At 41.0% G+C, this 24,026-nt stretch overlaps 3 protein-coding genes across 13 annotated transcripts in view; 1 reads left to right on the forward strand and 2 right to left on the reverse strand.

The window, feature by feature from the left end:
* Positions 1–392: 392 nt before the first annotated feature.
* zgc:152830 (uncharacterized protein LOC767682 homolog) lies at positions 393–7,792 on the reverse strand. Its single transcript, XM_037778463.1, has 16 exons — positions 7,676–7,792; positions 6,934–6,975; positions 6,749–6,839; positions 4,814–4,962; positions 4,602–4,710; positions 4,247–4,374; positions 4,050–4,149; positions 3,771–3,846; positions 3,590–3,675; positions 3,203–3,307; positions 2,793–2,868; positions 2,576–2,694; positions 2,398–2,481; positions 2,211–2,268; positions 1,057–1,238; positions 393–959 (listed from the first exon to the last, which is right to left on the reverse strand). The coding sequence occupies exons 1-16, from the start codon at positions 7,684–7,686 to the stop codon at positions 822–824; spliced, it is 1,554 nt and encodes a 517-aa protein (XP_037634391.1). The 5' UTR covers positions 7,687–7,792; the 3' UTR covers positions 393–821.
* Positions 7,793–8,081: 289 nt separating this feature from the next.
* fahd2a (fumarylacetoacetate hydrolase domain containing 2A) lies at positions 8,082–15,636 on the forward strand. Of its 2 annotated transcripts, none has more exons than XM_037778465.1 (8): positions 8,082–8,281; positions 10,513–10,787; positions 11,255–11,471; positions 12,130–12,189; positions 12,265–12,427; positions 13,832–13,940; positions 15,114–15,201; positions 15,437–15,636. In XM_037778465.1, exons 2-8 carry the CDS (start codon positions 10,513–10,515, stop codon positions 15,497–15,499), a joined length of 975 nt encoding a protein of 324 aa, XP_037634393.1. In that variant the 5' UTR covers positions 8,082–8,281; the 3' UTR covers positions 15,500–15,636. The 2 variants fall into 2 exon arrangements, with proteins under 2 accessions (XP_037634393.1, XP_037634392.1); XM_037778464.1 differs by lacking the exon at positions 8,082–8,281 and adding an exon at positions 8,288–8,430.
* Positions 15,637–21,507: 5,871 nt separating this feature from the next.
* The window catches only part of gpat2 (glycerol-3-phosphate acyltransferase 2, mitochondrial), a 149,720-nt gene continuing 147,201 nt past the window's right edge, over positions 21,508–24,026 (reverse strand). For all 10 annotated transcript variants that reach the window (XM_037778114.1, XM_037778115.1, XM_037778112.1 and 7 more), the window contains one exon: positions 21,508–22,033. In XM_037778114.1, the coding sequence (XP_037634042.1) occupies positions 21,917–22,033 (117 nt within the window). In that variant the 3' untranslated portion in view covers positions 21,508–21,916. The remainder of the gene's footprint in view (positions 22,034–24,026) is intronic.

Here is a 24,026-nt window from a genome sequence, read left to right on the forward strand (position 1 = left end):
CTATTGGTGAATCTACTGTTATTATATACCCTAAACCCTTTTTTATGCAAACAAAAGATTGTGTTGAAAGGCTTTTTTTCTCTAAATAAATTCAAGAATATTCTTGTACAAGTCATTCATTTAGAAACTTGCAACGTTTGAACTAATGCAGGAGTTCTGTCTCTCCTGCCATATTAGCTATACTGTGCTGAATACTATATATAGATGTAGTATGTACTGTATATGGGTGTGTACACATATGCAAGTATATGTGGGGGTACTTGTGGAGGCATGAATGTACATGTGTATATGAGACAATATTTCTTCTTCCTATTCTTTCCCCTCTGATAATTTATGTGTAATAATATGCAAACATGTGCCAAAATAATTATATGGAAAGAACACAGTGACAGTTTAACGTCTAAATTTGGTTTTATTGATCAATGATAAGTGCTTGTTTTAACTGACACACAGCATCACTAATCACACAACCATGTCCCCGGTTTGTCGCACACATTCAGACACACATATAAAAAGGATGATAGTTTTATAATGCCATTTAACCCCTGAGTATATATATGTTGATTCAGGCCACTTAAGAACAGGGTCATTTGACACTTGGTGCAGGCAGAACGAATGTCACAAGATCTTAAAAAAAGGAGCATTTTTGCAGAAAAGCAATCTGAGGTATTATTAATGTATTAAGGAATGTCAGACATGAAGATTTGCACATTTTGCGTCACGTGTTGTGGCAGAGATTTCATTTATATTTGGAAGGGTTCCAAATTTTTGTTGGCATTGAGTGCAGAGGGCGTGGTCTTTTTATAAAAGGGTGTATCCGTTTAGAGGATGTCAGACAGGATGTAGTTGGTTGCCATGGCGAGGATGGGGGCTCCTGTCGGGACACCGGGGAAAGGACCGCTGGACCCAGCGATGTCAACGTGGGAGTACGCCAGAGGTGCGTCAGAATCCACACCGTGCTGCGTTCAGGAAGGAAAGTAAAACAAGTTCATCACTGAACTTCTTCCATATTATATTTGTTTCATACTTAAATTTATTGAGACAATGTGTGAGCACCTTGTCGAGCCCTGAGGCCATGATGAGGAAAGCTGCAGGGGTCTGGTGTCCTCGAGGTGTAGCGGAGGACGCCAAGTTGTTGCACTGCAGAATGTCCTCGTACTCAGACTTTCCCTTGTGGAAGTCGTAGTCCTCTCGTCTGATGCTGGACACCTCGAACACGTCGCCCAACGCCTCTCCAGCTGCACGAGAGAGGATGAAGAGTTAGTGATGGAGGAAATAAAGCTCTCTGAGCATTGAACCACTATGAAGTAGTTGTGTTGGAAATTATTTATTGTTTTTAAGTATCTGATACAGCCCAAATGACGACATCTGCTGGGCAGCCCACATTATTGCATCTGTAAAGGGATTAAATCCATAGATTGTATATAGAGCTCTGCAGGGATGACGTGTTTTTTGTAGAACAACCAGGAAGTTGGCATCGCCCTGGTTCCCTTGACAAAAGCCAATGGAATTTTTCCATTGGGTTTTGGATTATTGCAGAAAATAAACTCTGTGGCAAACAAACGTTGATGATATTTACATGTTTTGTTCAGCAAGATAATCTCCACAAATAAACACCACTTTTATGATTTTTGAAATGTCAATGGAATCACCAGAAGTAAAAAGCTAACGTTAACAACACAGTCGCACAAGTATACACAACGAGACTGTAAAGGAGAACGAGTCGGCGTGATGACGTTTAGTAGTCACAACATACTAAATTATCAATTTTATGTCCTAAAATGGTTTAGTTTGACAAACAAAACCCCAGACACATTCAGTTTATAAATATATTAAACAGCAAAGCATGCAACTCTTTGCATTCAGGAAGAAGTAACAAATATTTGATAATTAATGAATCATTTTGTCATTAATACAAATACATTTGCTGACAATCAAAAATACATTAATGGATGAAATTATTATTTAGCTCAAATTCTGAGCTCTGATTTGTTAAAAGGAAAAACAGGTGCTTAGGTGTAGTTAATATTGCACTTTGTCACTTTATGCAAATAGTTTGATACTGCAGTCACATGATTACAAATCCATTTGCTGATGAAGCTCATGAGATGCAGATGAAAGCCCTAGAAAATACGAGCAATTACGAATATTTTGTCAAACTACAGTTCCCAAGATCAAAACAGTTGAATTCATCCGTATAGTTTTCTCACCTTTCTGCCACTGAGCAGCAGTTTTGTTGCGCTGTGCCGGTCCGTTATCCATGATGATCTATACAGAAAAATCACAACTGAACTCAGTACAAACGATGCTTTTTACAGCAGTTGATTATTTGAATCTTTAAAGTCTAAATATCAACATGTCTCAGTAAGTGGCAGACAGTATTTCAGCAGTACTCACAGAGTAGTTGGGTCCCATGGCTCTGATGGCATGACCAGTCAGAGTAGCGATAGTAAACAGCTGAGGAGAAGTCTCAAGAACCGCCTGCACACACACAGAAGATCAGAGTGAGAACGGATAAAACTGCAGAGAACATGAACAAATGAGTAAACAAGTATTAATAACGGGTTGTAGTGACCTTCTCCTTCATCTCACAGAGCAGGTCGACCATCACCATGCGTCCTTCAGCGTCTGTGTTTCCCACTCGCACCCTGCGACCGGCACGGGAAACCACCAGCTCATCGGCCACGTAGCAGTCTGAGAAAACACACACAGGAGCTCTAACACAGATCATACTGACGGAAATGTAAACGGGAACATGTATGATGGGGGAAAAAAAATCAGATTACACCGACCTGCACCGACACTGTTCCTCACCATGGCCATGGAGCCAATGACCTTCAGATGTTTGGGCTTCAGTTTGGCTAAAATCTAGAGAGCAGGAGGAGGTTAGGAACGGAGCGGTACTGCAAAATTAAATAAAAATGCATCAAGTTTCACATTCAAGTTTCGAAGTTCTCTGAGTATGTCACGTCCTACAGAGGGCTCTTTGTTTTCCTCTGAAGACTAAATAAGGGCTGGCATGGAGGAAAATATTAATCTCTTTACATCTAATATGCTTTTGGTTCATCATGACTCAGCAGCATCCAGATCCGAGCCACCCAGTGTTGATATATAGCCCAAGTCCTGAGAAGAAGTCTTGCAGTAAAACCTCTCTGAAGATTTATTATTCCGGTGCAGCGAGGGGACGGGGGGGGTCATTTACCTGGAAGAACCCGGCCACGGCAGCAGCTCCACACTTGTCTCTGTGCATCCCGGCCATGAAACCTCCAGCCTTGATGTCGGCTCCGCCAGTGTCGTAGGTGATGCCCTGGAAACAACACATAAGAAACAACCTCTATTTATCAAGTAGTCGCTCATATACAGACACAAAACATGCAACATTTTGGCCAATACCTGATCAATTAAACCCAATGTTCCTTCCTTAAATTTCTCTATTATACACGGATTATTTATGCCCTTTATAATTTCTCACGACAAGGCGACTTGTCTTCAAATGTCTTGTTTGTCCTTCCAATAGTCTAACACTCAAAGATATTCTATTTACTATCATGTAAAAGAAAAGTGTAAAATCTTGACAGTCTCCTCTCACCTTTCCCACCAACATGAGCGTCTTCTCGACTGGTCCCTCTCCGCAGTACTGCAGCTTGATCACTCTGCCCTGGTGACGGGGGACAGCTGTATGAGGAGGACACGATCAATAAGTACAGGTCGGTAGGTAACCGGTCTTGGGTCAGGTTAATAAGTGTTAATAATAGAATTTGTTCTCGTACTGGCGGCACAGCGGTTGACGGCAGCCAGACAGGGATACTCTTTCTCCAGAACCTTCACGTCGCTCATCACTTCGACCTGGAGGTTAATAAACACAGACACATCGTTATGTTTCTTATGTTTGAGGCCAGGAAAAAGCAGCTTTAAGTGTCATTGAAGAACCAAACATCCACTCAATTGTCCTGGACTGTGACTGAAATAGTCTCTACATATTTTCTCAGGAGGAATACCAGGTGACTGTTGACTTTCTCAGAGGATCATGATGTACAGTTTCTGGCTACCTTTACAGGGCTGTCCTTGAAAAGCTCCTGGACGTAATCAGCCACATTAGGAGCAGCCATACGTTCAGGGTCGGAGCCGCCGATGTCACGACATGCCAGTCTGAGGAGGGGAGACAGGACAGCTGGCGGTGAACAAGAGTGAACGCCACAACGTGACAAACCTTAGCAGGGAATGAGGTGAAGTGTTTTTAACCCACCTCCCACTCTCCAGAGCGTCGGCTAGCTCCACCAGCTTCCGTCCCTCAGCCTCCTGAGCTGCCCACAGACCCAGAACACACACCTTGTAGTCGTCGGGTTTCACCTTCCCCTCCCTCACTTCCAGGGGCTTTTAGGGAAAAAAAGATTAGAACATGTGAGTGTATTTTTGCATGTTCAGAGCTAGTGTTTTATATCTAGATACATGCAGATACAGAATGTATTGTATAACTGTTCTTGCAGTACATTAATGAAGTAGTACTTCACATGACTACTACTTTAAAACTGTCCTCTAGTAGTCGGATCATCCAAGATGCATTAAATGCCAAGTATGAACAGAGCCTTTATGTATCTCACCATGTAGAGAGCATGAAGGGCTCCGAGTGCAGCCACCACGGTGCTGTTCTTATAGTCCTTGTGTGGAGGGCAGACCAGAAGAGGGCGCTGCATGCCTGCCTTCAAGGCCCTGAAGATGGACACACAGGTGAGCGAGACAGACAAATAAACCTGGAGGTAAACCAGCAATATGAAACACTAAAAGGGGATAAAATCAGCTTCCATCAACGGACCGTTTGATGCCGTTGACCGCTGCATCACTGAAGCGCCTGACATCATCGTAGTCGCGGTTTATCGGGCCGGTGGAGGCAAACACCAGGCGGTTACCAGGGAGACCAGGGACCTTCAGGATAACCACCTCGTCCCCCAGACCGCTGTCCACCTAGACGGAGAGCAGATAAGGAAAATTACACCACTTCTTGTTGGGAATCACCTGAAATACCAAGACGGTTGCTAATTCTGAGATTTGGAAGCAAAACAACGCAAAAGAGAATAAAACCGTCACAATCTCATCTTCACAGCCCATCTCTGTTTACAGTAGTAGTCAAAGTTAACCCTTTTAAACTGGTTGTAGAGTATATGGCCAACACAGGCCTGAAGAGGTGAAATTATCTAGAAATTCACAAGAAAAACATCTAAATGTCTAAGAAATAAATGTAATTTTGTGCAGCATAACTGTTTTTTCTGCTTTCCTGTCCTGTTAACCGTCTAGTAACCAAATGCTTTAGTGGAGAGGTGGGAAAACTGAATGTAACCCGAGTTCACATACGGATTAATAACCGGTATTAATCTCTCGATTTGGTTAATTTTGATTCAGAAAGCCCTGATTTGATTCAATTTGGTAAATTTCTCTTTCATCCCACAAAACAGCAGCTATCATAAACACTACTTTTGATTGTAAATAACCATTTTGTGTGGAGTTGTAATAACTTGATTTCCAGAATGTAGATGTTTTACACATTATGTAACCCTGAGTGAATCATTTATAACAAGGCTGGGCAATATGGCCAAAATCTTCTATCCCAATATAGATAATTTCATAACGATAACAACATATTATATCACGATATAGCATGTTTTCTGGTAATTCAATAAATAAATAGTCTGTATGAAATAACCACATGGTGAAGCATGTTTTTGTACTCCTGTGTGGATTAAATACTTGACTAATGAAAAGCACTGAGTATTTCATCATTTTAAAAACTTGAGTGCAAAATGAACATAACGGTTTTAAATGAAATTATAGAGAAAAAGAAATAAATATAGGCCAAGCCTGATAGTGATAGAAACTGTATAGAAAAATATATATGATACACATCGTTATATTGTTTTGATGATTTATATCATCATATTGCCCAGCCCTAGTTTTCACTAAGAAAAGGCACAGATGCTGTTGGATTTATTATGTACAAAAGTGCTTACAATGACCTGCAATAACCTGACTGTTGGATTTGTTGTGAATGGAGTGATTGCGTGGAAAGGGAGGCAAGTGCTGTTCTTTTTGCAAGGTCAAGAAGAGGAAGGAGTCAGAAGGAGATAACAAAGAAGAAGATATGCAGCAAAAATATCACGTGTCATAATCTCATGAATATTAATATTGTGTAAACCATGAATAGACTGGATCAGGGATAGCTCGGGGTTCAGACTTCGCGAACTGACCCATGCACTGTATGTTGTCAGGGACACGTAGATTGGATCCAGATATCTGTAAACTCTTTTATTTTTACTTATGCAACATTGATTGTTCGGAATAAATTGAATCATTATGCTTTAACTCATCTGTTTGGAAATTCTCTTTGTCACACAAGATTAACCAACACGTAACTGGGCCTTGACCTCTTGGAGGTAGAAGGCCAGTTCCTTCAATGCAAAAGTTGATCTGATCAATACGACGTAAATTAACTTCAAATCAGAATTAATACTAAAATCTACTGTTATTTTCCCCCAGTCCTATATGACAACGTATTTTCATGTCAATTTAGTCTGAGTGTGATAGAGACAAAGGAAGAGCAGACGTTATCTCAAGTCACCCTTTATAAAGAGCAGGTCTAGACCTGCTCTTTATAAAGTGCGTCTTGAGATAACGTCTGTTATGATTTGACGCTATATAAAAATAAACTGAATTGAAGTTAGTCAGGGTGACTGGTGGTGTCAGAACAGAGACTCACAGAGCTGTAGTCCAGCAGCGGTGCTTTCAGACTCTCCAGCTCAGGGGGCAGCGTTTCTTGGCTCCGGGACACCAACACGATGCCATCATAACTAAGAACAAAAGACACAAAACCATCATCTGACAAAACCGTCTTAACATGCACAAAAGAAAGAGGAAGTGCAGCATTTCTATTACAATACTCACTTCGGGTTCTTGAGGTCTGTGGTCCACTCAACAGGCTGGATGCTGCACAGAGAAACACACACACAGAACAGTTATTTCCTCTTGAATAAGCAATGTCAGCATTAGTTCTCAGACACAGTGATGCAATTAGACAGTTTTTATAATGTAGGTTAATGATAACAGAGAGGGTCAAAGTGTGGAAACATGCAAGACCTTTGAGATCTGCTTTAGTTTTAACAGTGTGTCAGGTTAAATTACTTGTTTTCCTCTCAGCAAAATCAAAACTGTGCACTTCATAGGGAGGACTCAACACAGTTTGTGCATAATGATGTAATAAATCTGTTAACTACTCTGGTTCGTTTTACACTCGTCAGACATTTTTGGCATCATATGACAACACACAAGGGAAGTATATTCAGACTGAAAGTGAAAACTGTGTGGGCCTTTTTAGTGGAAACATAATCCAGAAATGATCAAAACCCTTTCTGCCACATGAGAGGATCAGATTTACTACTTTAAACTGAGAATGCATCACCTATATAAATAAAGCATCACAGATACATTAAATTTCTATCATAAAATGCAAAATAAGCCAGTTGAAGAAAACAGGACATTATACAACAGCTGTGGGAGGAGGATATCCTATTAAACTAAACCCTCTCTGGCTCTCTTTGTGCAGGCTGTGGGTAAAGCTGCAGGTTAGAAAACCTTTAAAAACAAACAAAAACATCGTTATAATATATATATGATCCGGTAATCTGACCTGGTGCACATTTTGTTCCTCCTCCTCTGGTGTCTTCAGGGTGAAAGAGACAGCTGATAGTCGGTGCAGCGGCTCCTTATATCCAGCTCCTCTCCGGTTGATCACATGATCAGCTAAGATGCACTGGTGCTGCCTTCGCTGGCTTCTCATAGCTCGTAATTACAACAATCTGAGTCGTAAAATGCTACTTTTAGTCGATTTATATTGAGTTTTACTTTTTAATTCAAAAGTATTCACTAGGAATCTGGTTATCCATATAATGAAATTGGTAATCATATTTAAGGTTGTTGTGTAGCTCAATATCCTCTCTTTGGTAGGTAGTTATGTTAAGTTGCCGAAATTCCTACTGTACCTGAAGGCGCATTTACGGATACAGTAGGGAATTGTAGTTTTCAGAGATAACTCAACAAAAGCGAGCATTAAGATGATTATAAGACACATATATGAGTTATTTCTTGACATAATTTAATAATAATCATGGCTACACTTGTGTCGTTTGCTTCTGTTCAGTAAGTTATCTCTCTTCTGTCAGGATTGACCTCAAGAACTACAAAACACAAACCGGAAGTAGATAAAAGAAGTAGTTTTCTGTGCAGAGCTGAAGAGGTGAGTATTAACTAGAGACAGTACAAAGGGCATGAACACAGTATCAGCTGTTCCGTTATTCAGTAGCAGGTTATTGTGTCACATTCCTCTTAAAAAGGCGTTTAATCTCAGATAATAATCAAACTGCAACGCTTCACCTGGAGCTGCAGGTGAGTAGTTAACTGATACTAGCTGCTGCTGCAGGTGTGTCTTCATGCTTTTACTGTGGTGGTTATGACTTACAGCTCTAATATCGAGTGATAGCATGCACTGATAATGGTGCATTGTGGCAGATATGCTGACATGATTTGCATTTGACCCATTTTTGCAGCCTCCTCTCATTAGTTTGGCTACAGAGTTTAGCTCAGGTGTTATAGAGAGTTTAAAACTATTCCTGCAGACAGGTAAAGTCAGAGGAGTCCATAAAAATCCTAGTTAAGCATGGGAAAATTCAATTTTTTTAACAAAGAGTGTTTTTTTTATGGGACTACACTAGAGGTTAACCAATACCAGCTACTGCAGGTGTGCTTGTGCTTTTACTGTGGTGATTTATGATTTACAGCTCTATTATTGAGTGATAGCATGCACTGATAATGGTGCATTGTGGCAGAAATGCTGACATGATATGCATTTGACCCACTTTAGCAGCCTCCTCTCATTAGTTTGGCTGCAGGGTGTAACTCAGGTGTTATAGAGAGATTAAAACTGTTCCTGCAGAACAGGTAAAGTCAGAGGAGTTCATAACAATCCTAGTAAAGCCTGGCAAACTTCAGAAATTTGAACTAACAAGTGCTTTTTTATAAGAACTGATTGTGTTTCCCACATGTTGTTTTTGCAATAAATAGTCTGTATGAAATAACCACATGGTAAAACCTATTTCTGTATATTCCTGTGTGAATTAAATACTTGACAAATGAAAAGTAGTTTAAAGAGTATTTTATCATTTTAAAAACTTGAGTGCAAAATGAACATTACAGTTTTAAATGACATTAAAGAGATAAAAATAAATAAATATAGGCCTAGTCTATATCACGATAGAAACAATATAGAAAATATATATGATTTATATCATCATATTGACCAGCCCTAGTTTTCACTTAGAAAAGGCACAGATGCAAAGGTTGATCTGGGGATTTCGAGAATCAATACAAGGTGAACTTCAAATCAGAATTAATGCTAAAATCTACTGTTATTTCCCCCTCAGTCCTACATGAGAATGTACTGTCATGTCAGTTTAGTCTGGGTGTGATTGAGACAAATACATGTTTTTATAGTTACCCACCGATTGCATTATATTCAAGTTTTCAGCTGCCTCTGAATAAAGAAGAAAGTCCAGTGTGGTTCATAAAAGACATGGAAAGGTTATGTAATTTCACAGCAGGTCCAGTGATGAAATGATAAGTCAATAACTCCATTAGTTGACTGGACTGTAAACTGGACTGTAATCCAAGATTACTAATTTATAAAGGAAAGATGCCAAACTTTCTCTGGTTCCAGCATGTTAAATGTGCTGCTTTGCTCTCTTTTATAACATTTTAAATTCAGCATCTTGATTTGGAAACTGTATTGGGCACTTTTCACTATTTTACGGCATCTAAAAGACTTGATTAACGGAAAAAAAAAAAAAAAAAATAGAAAAGGGAGGTTTTGATTTGTGCTCAGGTGCTGTGATCTATTTGGATTTTGTGTCTCTTGACATGTGAAGGATCAGGTAGGGCTGTCCCGAACACCATTTTTTTGGGCTTCAAAGCTTCGGCAAGAAATATTCAAAGGTGTGGCAGGCTGACATGTTCTTCTGTCTGTCTGTCTGTCTGTCTGTCTGTCTGTCTGTCTGTCTCCATCTCCCCTGTTTCAGTACCGCTGCCGCACTGCTGTACACACACACACCCCTACACACAACTAACAGCGATATCCGTCTGAGAATAACTAAAAATAATTAATGCTGAATATGACTAATGAATAATGTGGGATTATTCCTTATATCATGGACTATTTTGGGATTATACATTATTATTACATACTTATATGTAAAAAGGTAAATAAAAATAAAAAGAAGTATTCAAATACTGATTTGGGGGTCGATTACCATGACAACGGTTGAAGCTTCAAAGCATTCGGTTAAGCCCTAGGATCAGGTGTGACATCTTGATAAAGCGGGAAATAATCTAATTTGCTGAGTTTGATTTTCTATCTTCCATCTGTTTTCCTTCCTCGTCTCCTCGCATCACTTCCACTTCTCGTGTCCTCGACAGATGAGACTTCCTCTTCGCTCCTTCTGCACATTCAGGACTTTATTCTCTCAAAGTCAACACGCAACGACCCCACAGAGGCGAGGCCTGAGTGGTGCAGCGATGCGTCTGGTGCAGTTTCATCGCCATGGCGACGGAGGAGGATGCATCCGAGTGGGAGTGGAGCAAGGCGACGGCGGGCTCGGCGTGGTGGATCTGAAGGCGTTTGACCCCTCCATGCCCTCGACGATGAGAGAGCTGCTGGAGCTGGGAGACAAGGGTCTGGAGTGTGCTCAGAGGTATCACACACATTATTACAGAATACCTTTCTTCTGTTTTGACTCTACATTAGTTCTTAATCGTTGTCTTCTTCTTCCTAATTGGTCCTCATCAATCATCATCATGCTTTTCTTCTTCCCAAATCATCATCTTCCTCCTCAACTTCTTCTTGTTTAATCACCTTCATAAATCATCGTAAAACACAGATGGTTAATCGTCTTCCTCAGTCAAATAAGATGTCTCTTCTTAAATCATAATTTTGTTTCCACATCAACATCCTTTCCTTAATTAATAACTTCCTCTTCTTGATGGATTAAATCATTTAAACCATCTCATCTTTGCGGTGAAACATCATCTTCTTAAATCTGTTCTTCCTACATCGTCTCTTTGTTCCTTTAACTTTATCTGCCTCAACATCTTCGTCTTCCTCTTCAATCAACTTTGCCCAAATCATCATCTTCTTACTCTTCCTCCTCCTCTTCCTCAGAGCCTTGTCGTCCGGTCAGTGTGTGGTGCAGCGATCAGACATCCAGCTGCTGTCTCCCGTGTTGGCCCCGGAGAAGGTGGTGTGTGTGGGGATGAACTACCGGGACCACTGCCTGGAGCAGAACGCTCCGATCCCCAAAGAGCCCATCATCTTCAGCAAATTCCCCAACGCCATCACGGGACCGTATGATGACATCATTCTGCCCTCAGAGAGCCAGGTGAGGAACTTTATTTATACGTCACTTTTTCATAGAGGAGGTGACAAAGTGTTTTACAGGAAGAAGAGAGTCAAACAAATGCCTTTAACGATCCGTTCTAAAGTTGTGCATTGATTTGATTTGTAGGAGGTTGTTCCAGGGACATTTTAGTTTTCAGCCCTCAGCTCTGAAGATCTGAGGCTCCTCCCGCTGGTCAGAGGCCACAACAACTCTTTAGATCTAACGTAGTGCCTCTATATCAAGAGTAATATTACAAAATGAACCCTACAAGTAACAGAGAGCCGATGGAGAAAAGCTGAAACTGGAGTTATGTGTGATCTACGTCGCAGTCGCAGTCGCAGTCGCATTCGCAGTCGCAGTCGCAGTCGCAGTCGCAGTCGCAGTCGCAGTCGCAGTCGCAGTCGAAGATTTGTTGAGGCAGTGGAACGAGGAGTTGCGGTCAGATTTTTTTTCCAAATCGTTAAGTTGAAATAGGGGTCTGAATTTTGCAATTTTCCTTTAGTAAAAAAAAAAGAGCTGAACATTTCAGTTGGGATCAAAATTAGTCCCAAGATTATTTTTACACTGGATTTAAGGTATAATATGCAAGAATTAACTATAACTGGACCCAACTGTCACTAATGTTACGATCGTCATTTCATGTTCTGTGTGACTGAAGGAGGTGGACTGGGAGGTGGAGCTGGCCTTTGTGATTGGACGAAGAGGAAAACACATCAAGGTGAGCGTAACATACATCACCTGGGATGGTCACGCTGGTGGAGAAGCATCTGTTCTGACTCCTCTCGTTGTTCAGGAGGAAGACGCCCTCTCCTACGTGGCCGGGTTCACCGTGGCCAATGACGTCAGCGCGCGTGACTGGCAGATGAAGCGCAACGGGAAGCAGTGGCTGCTGGGAAAAACGTTCGACAGCTTCTGTCCTCTCGGCCCGGCCTTGGTGACCACGGACGCTGTGAAAGGTGAGAGCAGGGAGAGCAAGACAGAGAGGGGGAATCAAAGACCATCTGGTGAATCACACGATTATGATGATTAATGGATTTCTGTGGCTGAAAACATTCCTGATGAATGTGTGTTGTCATACTTACGTGGCGATATCAATCCAGAATACATAAATATTCAGATTAACCTCGGAGTCAAGCATATAAATCTTCAGGCTTTGCATGATGAGGTGTACGATAACCCTCAGTGGAATAGACACAAAATGATAATAATAAACGACTGTTTTAAGACAAATACAAATCACTTTTTTACTTAGCGCTGTGGACAGAACTAAGTTTAGGAGTGGTACTCACTATCTGCTAAAGAAGAGACATTTAAGTGACGTTGTTAAGACCGTGTTCAAGTATCATCACATATTTATCCAACGTAGCGTGATGATAAAACAAACAAATTAGTTCATCTATACTGTAGGATTAATTCTAGCTGTGATAAATTTGAAAAATGATTCAACACTAGTGATGACAAGAGTTAATCAATCTCAATTTCTCTAAATACTTACTGGCTTTTAAATCAATTCACCATCTTTTTCACTGTCAGAAATGTCAAAGAATGACGGAAAACCAGAAGAGAATATAAATATAATACAGTAGATTAAGCACAATAATCTATTGACATTTCTGCCACATATCTGTCGGTACTTCCCAGCTGTACATTACAATAATTTTGAATAGTATAATTAATCAATCAACATGACCTGGACCCAGATAAGCAGCAGAAAATGGATGGATGGATTAACCAATTAAAAAATTATTTAAGTTTTTGCTAAAATTGAAACGATTATAAGATGATGAGCTTCCTATCTTCTTTAGGTAGCAGTAGTGACGGTGTTTGTCTTGAAACGCCACAAAAAAACAACCCACTCTTGCATCAGTCTCATTTGCTGTTTTATGAATGTGTAACGTCCCCCAGCCAGCAACCACGTACAAAAACTAGAATTCCTTGTGGTTGTATTCTTCCGCCAAATGGTTAAGTTGCAGTTTGCATCCATGTCTGTTCAAAATGTCATCACTTCAACATTTTATCCTGTTAGACATTTCTGTGAAATTGTCATAATTAGGATATGAATTCTTGAGTTATGCCCAAAAACGTATTTTGTGAGGTCACAGTGACCTTTAACCACCAAAATCGAATCAGTTCATCCTTTGAGTCCAAGTAGACTTTGAAGAAATTAGCTCAAGGCGTTCCTGAGAAATCACGATCACAAGAATAGGATGTACAAACAACCCGAAAACGTAATTCACGCCAGCCCACGGCTGATGCCGGCGTGAATTACAACTCGTGTTACCGCCAACTGTAGGCAAGAAAACACATTCAGGAGCTTTGTGAATTAAATTGAAGTCTTTTCAACACCATTCCCGCTCCAGATCCTCACAACCTGGGCGTCCGCTGCCTGGTTAACGGAGACGTCGTCCAGAACAGCAACACGGAGCAGATGATCTTCAAGACGGAGGCGCTGGTCGCCTGGGTCTCCAGGTACGTCAGCAACATGAGGGCGTTTTTAGGAATTAATAAATGACCAACAGGTGTCCATTTAATTAGACTAATTAATTAATTAATTAGACTATATGAATTTAAATAATTTAGAATTCTGCCGGCAGCCGCAGGTTAAGAGACTCAATCTGACCCGTCACATCCCGAGTTCACGGCGTTCAAACAGTTTGATCGGTTATTGATAAGGTTCATTGTTTAGGCTGATTAATTAACAATAATTAAATTCAATTTTGTGTCCAGCCTAAACTCGCCTCAACTAATTTTACACCTTTTTTTATCGTCAGAAAAACACATTAAGCTGTTGCAAAAATAATGAATGAATTATCGTACTAATGCAAAAGCACATCAGCAGCATTTTAATGTCTCAGCAGGTCAAGGAGATAATTTAATCTTTATGCTAACCAGTTTAAGATATAACAATGCTTCAGTCGCTTCAATTCCATCAGTCTAAAGCTCCTCAGTCTGACATTTAATGGTTAATTAAGATAAGATATGATAAGATCATCTCACTTAATTGATCCCGCGCAGGTGAATGGAAGTGATGAAGGTATTTAATCGTCAGTCTCCTGAAACTGGAGGATTAAATCATGACTTTATATAATCAAAGTTAAATATTAAAGTGTAATATTAATTGGTTCATTTAAGGTGTCGTCACTGACCTCCGGCAACCACTCATGATGACGGTGTCTTTTCGCTTGTTTCAACTTCACACATTTACATAATATATACAGAACTTTTACTGCCTCAGTAACTCGAGCTGAGAGTGCAGAGTTTCCATTTAAGATATTATGCAAATCAAATTGGAGCACTGTGCGAGCAAATGGGTTTCCATTCTTTATGGACTCCAATCTGAAATTATATTTTTCAAATAAGACCTCTATCCTCCACGGTTTCTGCCCCGAAGCACCGAGACCAACTGGAGCGTCCTCTGATCTGATCTGAGATTCTTGGACAGGAAAGCCTCTCCCTCCCTCGCCTGACTTACTGCTGACAATGCCGCTGTCGTTCTGTAAAAACGGCAGCCCACGCCCCCTTTCACGGGATCTCTACATACACTAGGATACTTTGGGAAAAATTATTGTTCTGCATGCCTTTGTCTGATCTAAATTAATCTCCTGAATCTGAACCTCCACTGTGTGTTTTTCCTCCTGTCAGGTTTGTGACTTTGACTCCAGGAGATGTTTTCCTGACAGGTACTCCTCCAGGCGTGGGCGTGTTCAGAAAGCCACCCGTCTTTCTCAAGGTGAGTTAATGTGGGACGAAAATGTAAAAGAAAATGTAGAGCGATTGTGCACAAGTTCTTGTGTCTGTAGCTGCACATCAACTCTAGTTTTACTTTCACTTTATCCAAAAGAACTTAATGGCTGCTTATAATGTATGTATTCAAATTAAAGGGACTCTGTGTTTTAATAGCGAGGGTAATAGTTCAAGAGTAAAAGGTGTATTTTAACAAAGTGTTTAACTGTTTTTTCTTTCAGAAAGGAGACGTGGTGGAGTGCCAGATAGACCAATTAGGCTCCATTATCAACAGAGTGGTCTAAACCAGTGAACAACCTCCGGGGTCTGAGAAGTGAAGCCAATTCTGAAGTGCCTTAAACTGTCATTCTTTCTAACAGCCAGCAGGGGGCGACTCCTCTGGTTGCTAAAAGGAGTCTGATTGTATAGAAGTCTATGAGAAAATGAGCCTACTTCTCACTTGATTTATTACCTCAGTAAACATTGTAAACATGAGTTTATGGTCTCAATCGCTAATTTAAAGTCTTCTTCAATACAGCATGATGTTCATTTAGTAAATTATGGTCCCATTTAGAGTCAAATAGACTATAAAGCAGGGGATGCTTTAGGGCGTGGCTACCTTGTGATTGACAGGTCGCTACCACGGCGTTGTCCGGTCTGGGAGTTGTCCGTGTTTTAGTCTTACAGCTGTAACCCTTTCACAGTGTGTTTTCAGTCCATGAAAGTTAATTGTAACATTTTGGCCTAAAAATTTGGTTCGGTTCAGTTCGGTTGTACTTAGCTCCACTCTCTCATGTCACCTCTGGTTGCAAAAAAACCAAGATGGCGACGGCCAAAAACCAAGATAGCGATGGCCAAATTGTCGAATTCAAGGATTCAAAACAGCATGGATTGTTGGTGTTTGTCCCAGGGTTTTGACTATAGACTGTATACTGTATAAGAAGTCGACGTAGTCACCGTGACGTCACCCATTGGTTTGTGGACTGCTTTTTTGAATCCTCGAGTTATTCAATTTGACCGTTGCCTTCGTTTTTTTGCAACCAGAAGTGACTCGAGAGGGTGGAGTTAAGTACAACCAAATGGCGACCAACCAATAAGACATTTTTAGGCGACTGAAAAGGTTCTAATTAACTTTCATGAACTGAAAACACATTGTGAAAGGGTTAAAGTTGGCGATAGCCATACTGACGAACTCGAGGCTTCAAAACGGCAGACCACAAACCAATGGATAACGTCACAGTGACTACGTCTACTTCTTATATACAGTCTGTGGTCTAAACTCTGAGACAAACACCAACAACCCATGAAGGAATGTCAGCTGTTAAATAAACGACACTTCTGACCGTCGGCTTCACGCAATGAATTTCAAAATTCAAAAAAGTTTCATCGATTTCTCTTCAAGATAGAATTATAATAAATATATAGCACCAAAATAATCAGTTTGTAGCTAAATGTCTGCATAGAACTTCACCTACTGCAAAAAAATACGTGTTGTCATGAAGGTGAAATCATAAACTTTAACACACATGCACATGCCCACAGGGCTTCCCATTTAGTGTTTTGACAGTTCTGCCTTGAGTAAAATAGATAACTGTGTGCTTGGCAGGACTTTTAGGAGAAGGTGTGTCTCAAGAAAAGAACATTTCTCTTCATACTTCTTTCTCATGGGAACACGTGTGTGCATGTGTGTGTGTCTTTGTGTGAACTGATTGTGTAAGTGTGTGTGTGTGTGCACTGATTGTGTAAGTATATTATAAGTGCGCCTGGATCATAGAAATCTAATTCTAGTTGTAGTTCTTTTCTCCCTCTTCTCGTGTGTGTCTCTAGTTTGTGGTCAAGTTTCAAAATGGGGACTAACATCATCACACATGAATACAGATGGGCTATTGGAGCTCAGGAGGTAGACACAAACACACACACAAGGCGTGGTCCAAGGTAGCTTTGGAGCTTCTTTTCCTAGGAAGTCAGAGGTTGAGAGTGACAACATTTACTTAGAAGTAATCATGATTTTAATCTGGTTTTGTAAGGTATTTTATACTCTGGAATATCACCCACCACAAGTAGTGATTACCCAATGACATTTAACATCTCTGTCCTCTATATATATATATGTATATATACTGGAAAAACAAAGTTCGGAAACTTGTGTTTGGTGGATTATTTCTCTGTTGTTACAATGCTAATGGTCATTGTATTTTACATCGTTGGAAAGCCTGTTTATTTACCTTCACAATGATGTCCAACTTTTAAGGATCATAGATTTGTGGGATGAGCAGCACAGCTGATTATGTGGGTAGCGCCCAAGAAAAATTTGCCAAAATGCTCTGCCAATGGTAAACAGTGTATTCTCATAAGGCTACCAGGAAGCCTGCAATGACTGCCCTTCACCGTCAGGCCCGTTTGCGCTGGTGTCGACAACACAGACAATGGAACCTGAACATGTGGGGGAATGTCATGTTCAGTGATGAGTCCAGGTTCTGTCTGCCAAAGTTGGATGGCAGGGTCAAAGTATGGAGACGACGTGGAGAACGCTATGCTGATTGTTGCACCGATCGAGTAACAGCTTTTGGTGGTCGGCATCTCCCTCACTGGCAAAACAAGGCTTGTCATCATTGAAGGCCATCTCAATGCAGGGAGATATCGGGATGAGATTCTGCAGCCAGTGGCGATCCCATATCTCCACAATCTGGCACCTAACTTCATCCTCCAAGAAACAACGCTCGCCCCCACAGAGCCAGGGTTATCACAGACTACCTCCACAATGTGGGAGTAGAGAGAATGGAACGGCCTGCCAAGAGTCCACACCTCAACCCAATTCAACACTTGTAGGATCAGCTTGGGCGTGCTGTACGTGTTAGAGTGACCAACACAACCTCGTTGGCTGACCTGCAACCAATCCTGGTTGAGGAATGGAACGCCATCCCACAGCAACGTGTGACCAGGTTGGTGACCAGCATGAGGAGGAGGTTCCAGGCTGTTGTGGCTGCGTATGGATCTTCCACCGCTACTGAGGCTCCTGACGGTGTATTAAATGAATAAAGTGTAAAATAGCCAATATGTCTTGTTTGTTCCTTGTTACTGATAGAGAGTTCAATCATCCAATTCACCAAACAACTCAAAACAAGAGTCAACACCAACAGGAGAATACACTGTTTACCATTGACGGAGCATTTTGGCAGATTTTTCTTGGGCGCTCCCCACATAATCAGCTGTGCTGCTCATCCCACAAATGCATGATCCTTACAAGTTGGACATCATTGTGAAGGTAAATAAACAGGCTTTCCAACGATGTAAAATACAATGACCATTAGCATTGTAACAACAGAGAAATAATCCACCAAACACAAGTTTCCGAACTTTGTTTTTCCAGTTTATATACATTTTCCCAGCATTTAGTTTGTGACTTTGTTTTTGAGCTGGAGATCTCCGGTAGATAAGTTTTGGTGGTTTTTGGTTTAAGTTAGACACTTTTGAGTTTAGACGGTTGAGCTGGGTGCGACGGCCCCTCTGCGTGGCTGGCCCAGCAACTTCCCCTTCTTTTGTTCATTTAACCGGGATCTCCAACCTTTTGATTACTCAGTTACATTTTCTATAGTTACTTTTGTCCTGATTTAAAATAAATTGATTGTTATATAGCCTTTGTTTGTCTGAGAGGACGTAACATATTTGGGGGCTCGTTCACGCGTTTTTTTCCCACACTGGCGTTGTGTTGTTGTACGCTTGTTTAATCTGTTTTCATTGCATCATTTGTGCTTTCCCGAATAACCAATTCTGACTCCGGTAGATCCCAAATATAAAAAGAGTTGTCTTTACTTTGCTGTGATGTTCATGACAACGGTTATTGTCTCTTTATCTGGATGGTTATATTGTTTTAATTCTAAACACTTTTAGACAAGATAGAATTATAATAAATATATAGCACCAAAATAATCAGTTTGTAGCTAAATGTCTGCATAGAGCTTCACCTACTGCAAAAAATACGTGTTGTCATGAAGGTGAAATCATAAACTTTAACACACATGCACATGCCCACACGGGTTCCCATTTAGTGTTTTGACAGTTCTGCCTTGAGTGAAATAGATCACTGTGTGCTTGGCAGGACTTTTAGGAGGTGTGTCTCAAGAAAAGAACATTTTTCTTAACACTTCTTTCTCATGGGAACACGTGTGGCATGTGTGTGTATCTTTGTGTGAACTGATTATGTAAGTGTGTGTGTGTGTGTGCACTGATTGTGTAAGTATATTATAAGTGCGCCTGGATCATAGAAATCTAATTCTAGTTGTAGTTCTTTTCTCCCTCTTCTCACCTGCCCAATTGCTAATTTAGTAATTTCTTCCTGACACTCCTTTATCTCAAGAGTGTCTTATTCCAATGCTTATTTAGCACCTCACTCCATCACGCTGTTTCGTACACAATAGTATACTTATTTAAGCAACTATTGTTTCAGAACTCATTGATTCCTTTCAGTGGTCCACAGACGATCGTACCCCGTCCACCAGATCACACTGAGTGCCAATCCGGTATAGGATATAGAGTACGACCAACCTACAGTGATGAACTCACTATGGACCTCAGACAGTCTGAATCTGCCACCCCCTCCACCCGCACCACCCCTCGCCCCTACCCATCCCCCCAGCACCAGGCACACTGGTCAAAATTTCTTGCGAAATTTTCTAGTATTATCATACAATCACCACAGAGAGCTCTTACTGGTCAGTAGGAGGTATTTTCATACGAGTTGATCTCTTATCTGAAACATAACCTGCTCCGGAGCAGGTTAGCCGTTCAGCATAAGTTACCATGGTGATCTACCCCGGTAAGAAGTGATCCAGCTTCGTAGTACCGAAAACCCAGAGTTAACCCTGAAGTTACCTCGATAACCGCAAATCCTGCTTCGTAGTACAGGCCTCAGTACCTCCTCATTTCAAAACAGAAACCAAAATAAGGTGGCAGCTGGCTGGAGAAGATCACTAGATAACAACCTACTTGCTATATCGTTATTTCCAGTAAATATCAAAAATAAAACGTGTGTTTTCTGATAAAAACAAAGTACGAATGTAGGAAGATAACAAGTACTACTAACCCATCTTTGAGGTGGTTACGTCTCCAGCTCCAGTCTGATCTGGAGCTCACAGCTGATATGTTCCTGGTTTGTTTACATGATGTAACAGAAGTGCAGATTTAACGTATTCAGTGTGGACAGAGAGCGTCAGATGCTACGCGGTGCAGCGCGATAGTCCGACGCTCGCCTCCAGTTAGGACACGGTGTTAGTTTATAACCGTTTTTTGTGGACATAACAGCATGTGTATGCGTGCGTGCGCGCCTGTGCGCATAAGTGGCAGTATGTATACACCTCTCTGTCAGTTTATTTCTTTCATAAAACATGATAATGTTAAAGATACACTTAATAAAGGCCATATGAGGTGAAAAAAATGCCCCCCCTGTCAAAGCTGATTGCCCGTCCGCCCCTAACACTTTGGCGCCGACCCTGCTTTGCAGCCTCCGTTGTAAAGAAGGTGTAGTTTCATTAATGAAGGACATGAATTACTTGTTTCTGTGTTATTTCTTTGTGATATTTTGTAACATTTTGTAATATTATTGATGATCATGTGATTGCCTCCCATTGGTTGTTGATACCATATAGGTGAGGCCACATCCGCCTTGTCTGTTTGTTTGTAAGCCCTGACGAAGACCTACAGTGGTTGAAACATGTTGGCTTTTTAAATGATTTAGCACTACTTTTAATATATTCTCTTCCTCGTTGCCACTTGTTTTGATATTTTGGATATTTTGGAGTGCCTTGATTGCCTTCCTGTTTATCCAACTAATTGATTAGTCGACAAAATCGTATGTGTTAGTTGACTAAGAATTTCTTTGGTCGGTCGAGACAGCTATAGAGGCAACAGCACACTCAAAAATCAGGATTCTTTAAATTAATACACTGACAGTTTTGAGAATTTTGTGAACACACATACTGAAAACCTGCTTACATTAGTGTGTAGTGTGGATTTAAGACCCAGCTACATGTGTGAGGAGTATTGCGGTTGAACACTGGGTGGCAGTAGAGTTTCACGGTCGATGAGAGCTGATCAGATGCAGCTTTGGTTTGTGATCGTGTTAAAAAGACGTGACTGTTCAAACAGAGGGCTCCGAGGCATCGATTTGTCTCTACACCTCAGTGTCAAAAGGTCGACGTCGAACAGACCGACTCTCCTGAGGTCTGAGTCAGCACACAAAGATCTACATTCAGGAGGACGGAAAGTTACAATGAAGAAGTTACAAGAATGAGCATAATATACTACTGTAAACCAGTCTGTGTACAAGGAACCCGTTTGTTTATTGTCAGTCTGAACATTAGTTAACTTGTGAAAAACTAGAAAAAGAAGCAGAACTGAGCTTAATGTTCAAACAAAACTTGTGCGTCCTTCATTACAACATAAACATGGTCGAAACATGAGCTGCGCCGAGCCTCACAGCTGATTACAGGGACTTTATAATCCTCGTCTCCTGCGGCTTTATGCTAATGCTATTACTAAAGATAAACTTAACATCAGTGTCTCATCACTGAAAAATCAAAATGCAATTAACCTAAAGGCACGAGGCTCAGCGTGCATCTTTTTTAACACGAGCGTCTCCGACACGAACACAGAGGATGAGGTCAGACTCTGCAACACAACAAAGCCGTGTCAGGCCCTTGAGTCATGCTGCACAGTTAAACACATTAATTGTAGAGGTACTGTGAGATGAAGCGGTGCAGCTTCTGCCTGTTTTCTGACAGCTGGAACAAAGGGACGACACCCAGGAAGACGCCTCCTTTCTGACGCTCCTCCGAAAGGACCTGAAGCGGACATAAACACAGCGCTGTCAGGGCAGCTCGTCGCAGCAACAATGCTTTTTTTTATTTAGTAACCTTTATGTGAACACTGTGAGTGAGCGCCGAGCTTTTCTTATCTTTTTGTGGTGCGCTTCTTGCACAAGGCCACATACAAAAACACAGACTTAATAACAGAGATAAAAGCAAGAGCTTTCAAAACAAGAACACTTCAACAATGAAAAAGGAAAACAAAGATGTTAAATAACACTGAACCACCTTATTCACTCAGGGAAATCGGAAATAATGAGGCGAAATGGGAGAGCCAGAATAACTCCAGACTAACTTTTTACATTGGTTGCACTGGTGTGCATAACTTTTTCATTTAGGTGCACCCAAAATCTTTCACTGCAACTTTTGGCACCGCAATAATACATTTTAAGCGTTTTGTTAGTTCCCAGAGGGCCTACACGAGGGATGTCACCATACCAGATATCTAGTAGTCGATACCAACACCAAGGAAATCCCACAATTCTCGATACCAATTTGATACCACGGTAAAAGACAAAAGTGAAACAATAAATCCCATTTACTTAAAACTCCACTCCTTTATTAATGTTTGCATACTGGTTTTTGTTAGGAAGTTAAACAGATCATAATTCCCTCTCTATTATCTATTTTATATTGCTGTGAAAACATCTCCTTCAAACAACTGAATTTATTCAAGTTTCTCGCCAGAAACTACATGTTACGAGATTACATTTGAACACATCATGATAACGTGAGAATTAACCTTCACCCAATACTCATCTTTACTGAATAGAGCTTGAATGCATCATAACGTAAGTAGTAGTTAGTAGTTAAAGGGACTCTATGTAACTTTTTACACGTATGAATTATTGCAGGTGAGGGAACAGGTTGTAACCTAAAAAATGAGACCTCCCACAACTTTCTGTTTCCTTTACCAGCCTGTAGACTGCTTTTAACGTGAAGGACTCGGGTCAAAACTTAAACTTCACTACATTTGTCATATACATACAGGTACATACATGAAATTTGACCTCTGCATTTAACCCATTCTAAGCATTTAGGGGCACCTGGGGAGCATTTTGGGGTTTAGTGTCTTGCTCAAGGACACATCGACATGCAGACAGTAGGAAGCGGGGATCGAACCTGATTCTTACACAGAGCCCCGTTAAGCTCTCGTCGATTTCAACACAGATTTGTTTTTCACAATGCGGCATTATCAGGGAAAAAATAGGGTGGGTCACCTGGATGCGTCAATAGTGAGTTTAACAGTCTACCTACGGTACCGTCAGGCAGCCACATGTTTACATATTACGTCGGTATAAGAGGAGCGTAATGTAATGTGTGCGTGGCGAGTATGTGGTCTGGGCTGGGCCGGGAACAGGTGTAACGGGCACCGCAGCATTTTTCTTGACGAAAAAAACACATTACTTCTCTTCATTTTGAATTACCGGTACGTTTTATGGTTACGATGTTGCTAAAGGAGGAGTAAGCTGGTAGGTTTGACACATTCACACACAGAGACATAGACCTAGTACATGTCAGGCGCACCGGTGCAACCTATAAAATGATTTAGTCGCACTCTACAGATTTTTGGTCGCACTCTGGAGCCCAGTAGAAGCACATTTCCCCTTTGATTTGACCTGTAGATCTTAGAAATCCCGCCGTGTTGACATCAGTGACCAGCCTGATACCGACCACTTCTGACTGATAACCTTGATAAGAAAGTTAATAAGGGCCTCGTGAGATCTTTGCAGATATATGGGTCAATGATGCTCTATTTTTAAAAGGCAGTGATTCCCAACCCACAGCCTGACAGAGGAGTTTGATACTTTATTGAGTTGAAAGGCTGAGTGGTAAATTATGAGAGCAGGGAATTTATGCCGAAACACTGATTAATACATCTTTGGATAAAAAAGCTGCATCAGAGTGACGAGGGAGCTGCTGTTTCCTCCATTTTTCTGACTAGAATCGGCGTGTTTACCTTCAGCTG

Source organism: Sebastes umbrosus, chromosome 8 (assembly GCF_015220745.1).
Source record: "Sebastes umbrosus isolate fSebUmb1 chromosome 8, fSebUmb1.pri, whole genome shotgun sequence".
NCBI classification, from domain to species: Eukaryota; Metazoa; Chordata; class Actinopteri; order Perciformes; family Sebastidae; genus Sebastes; species Sebastes umbrosus.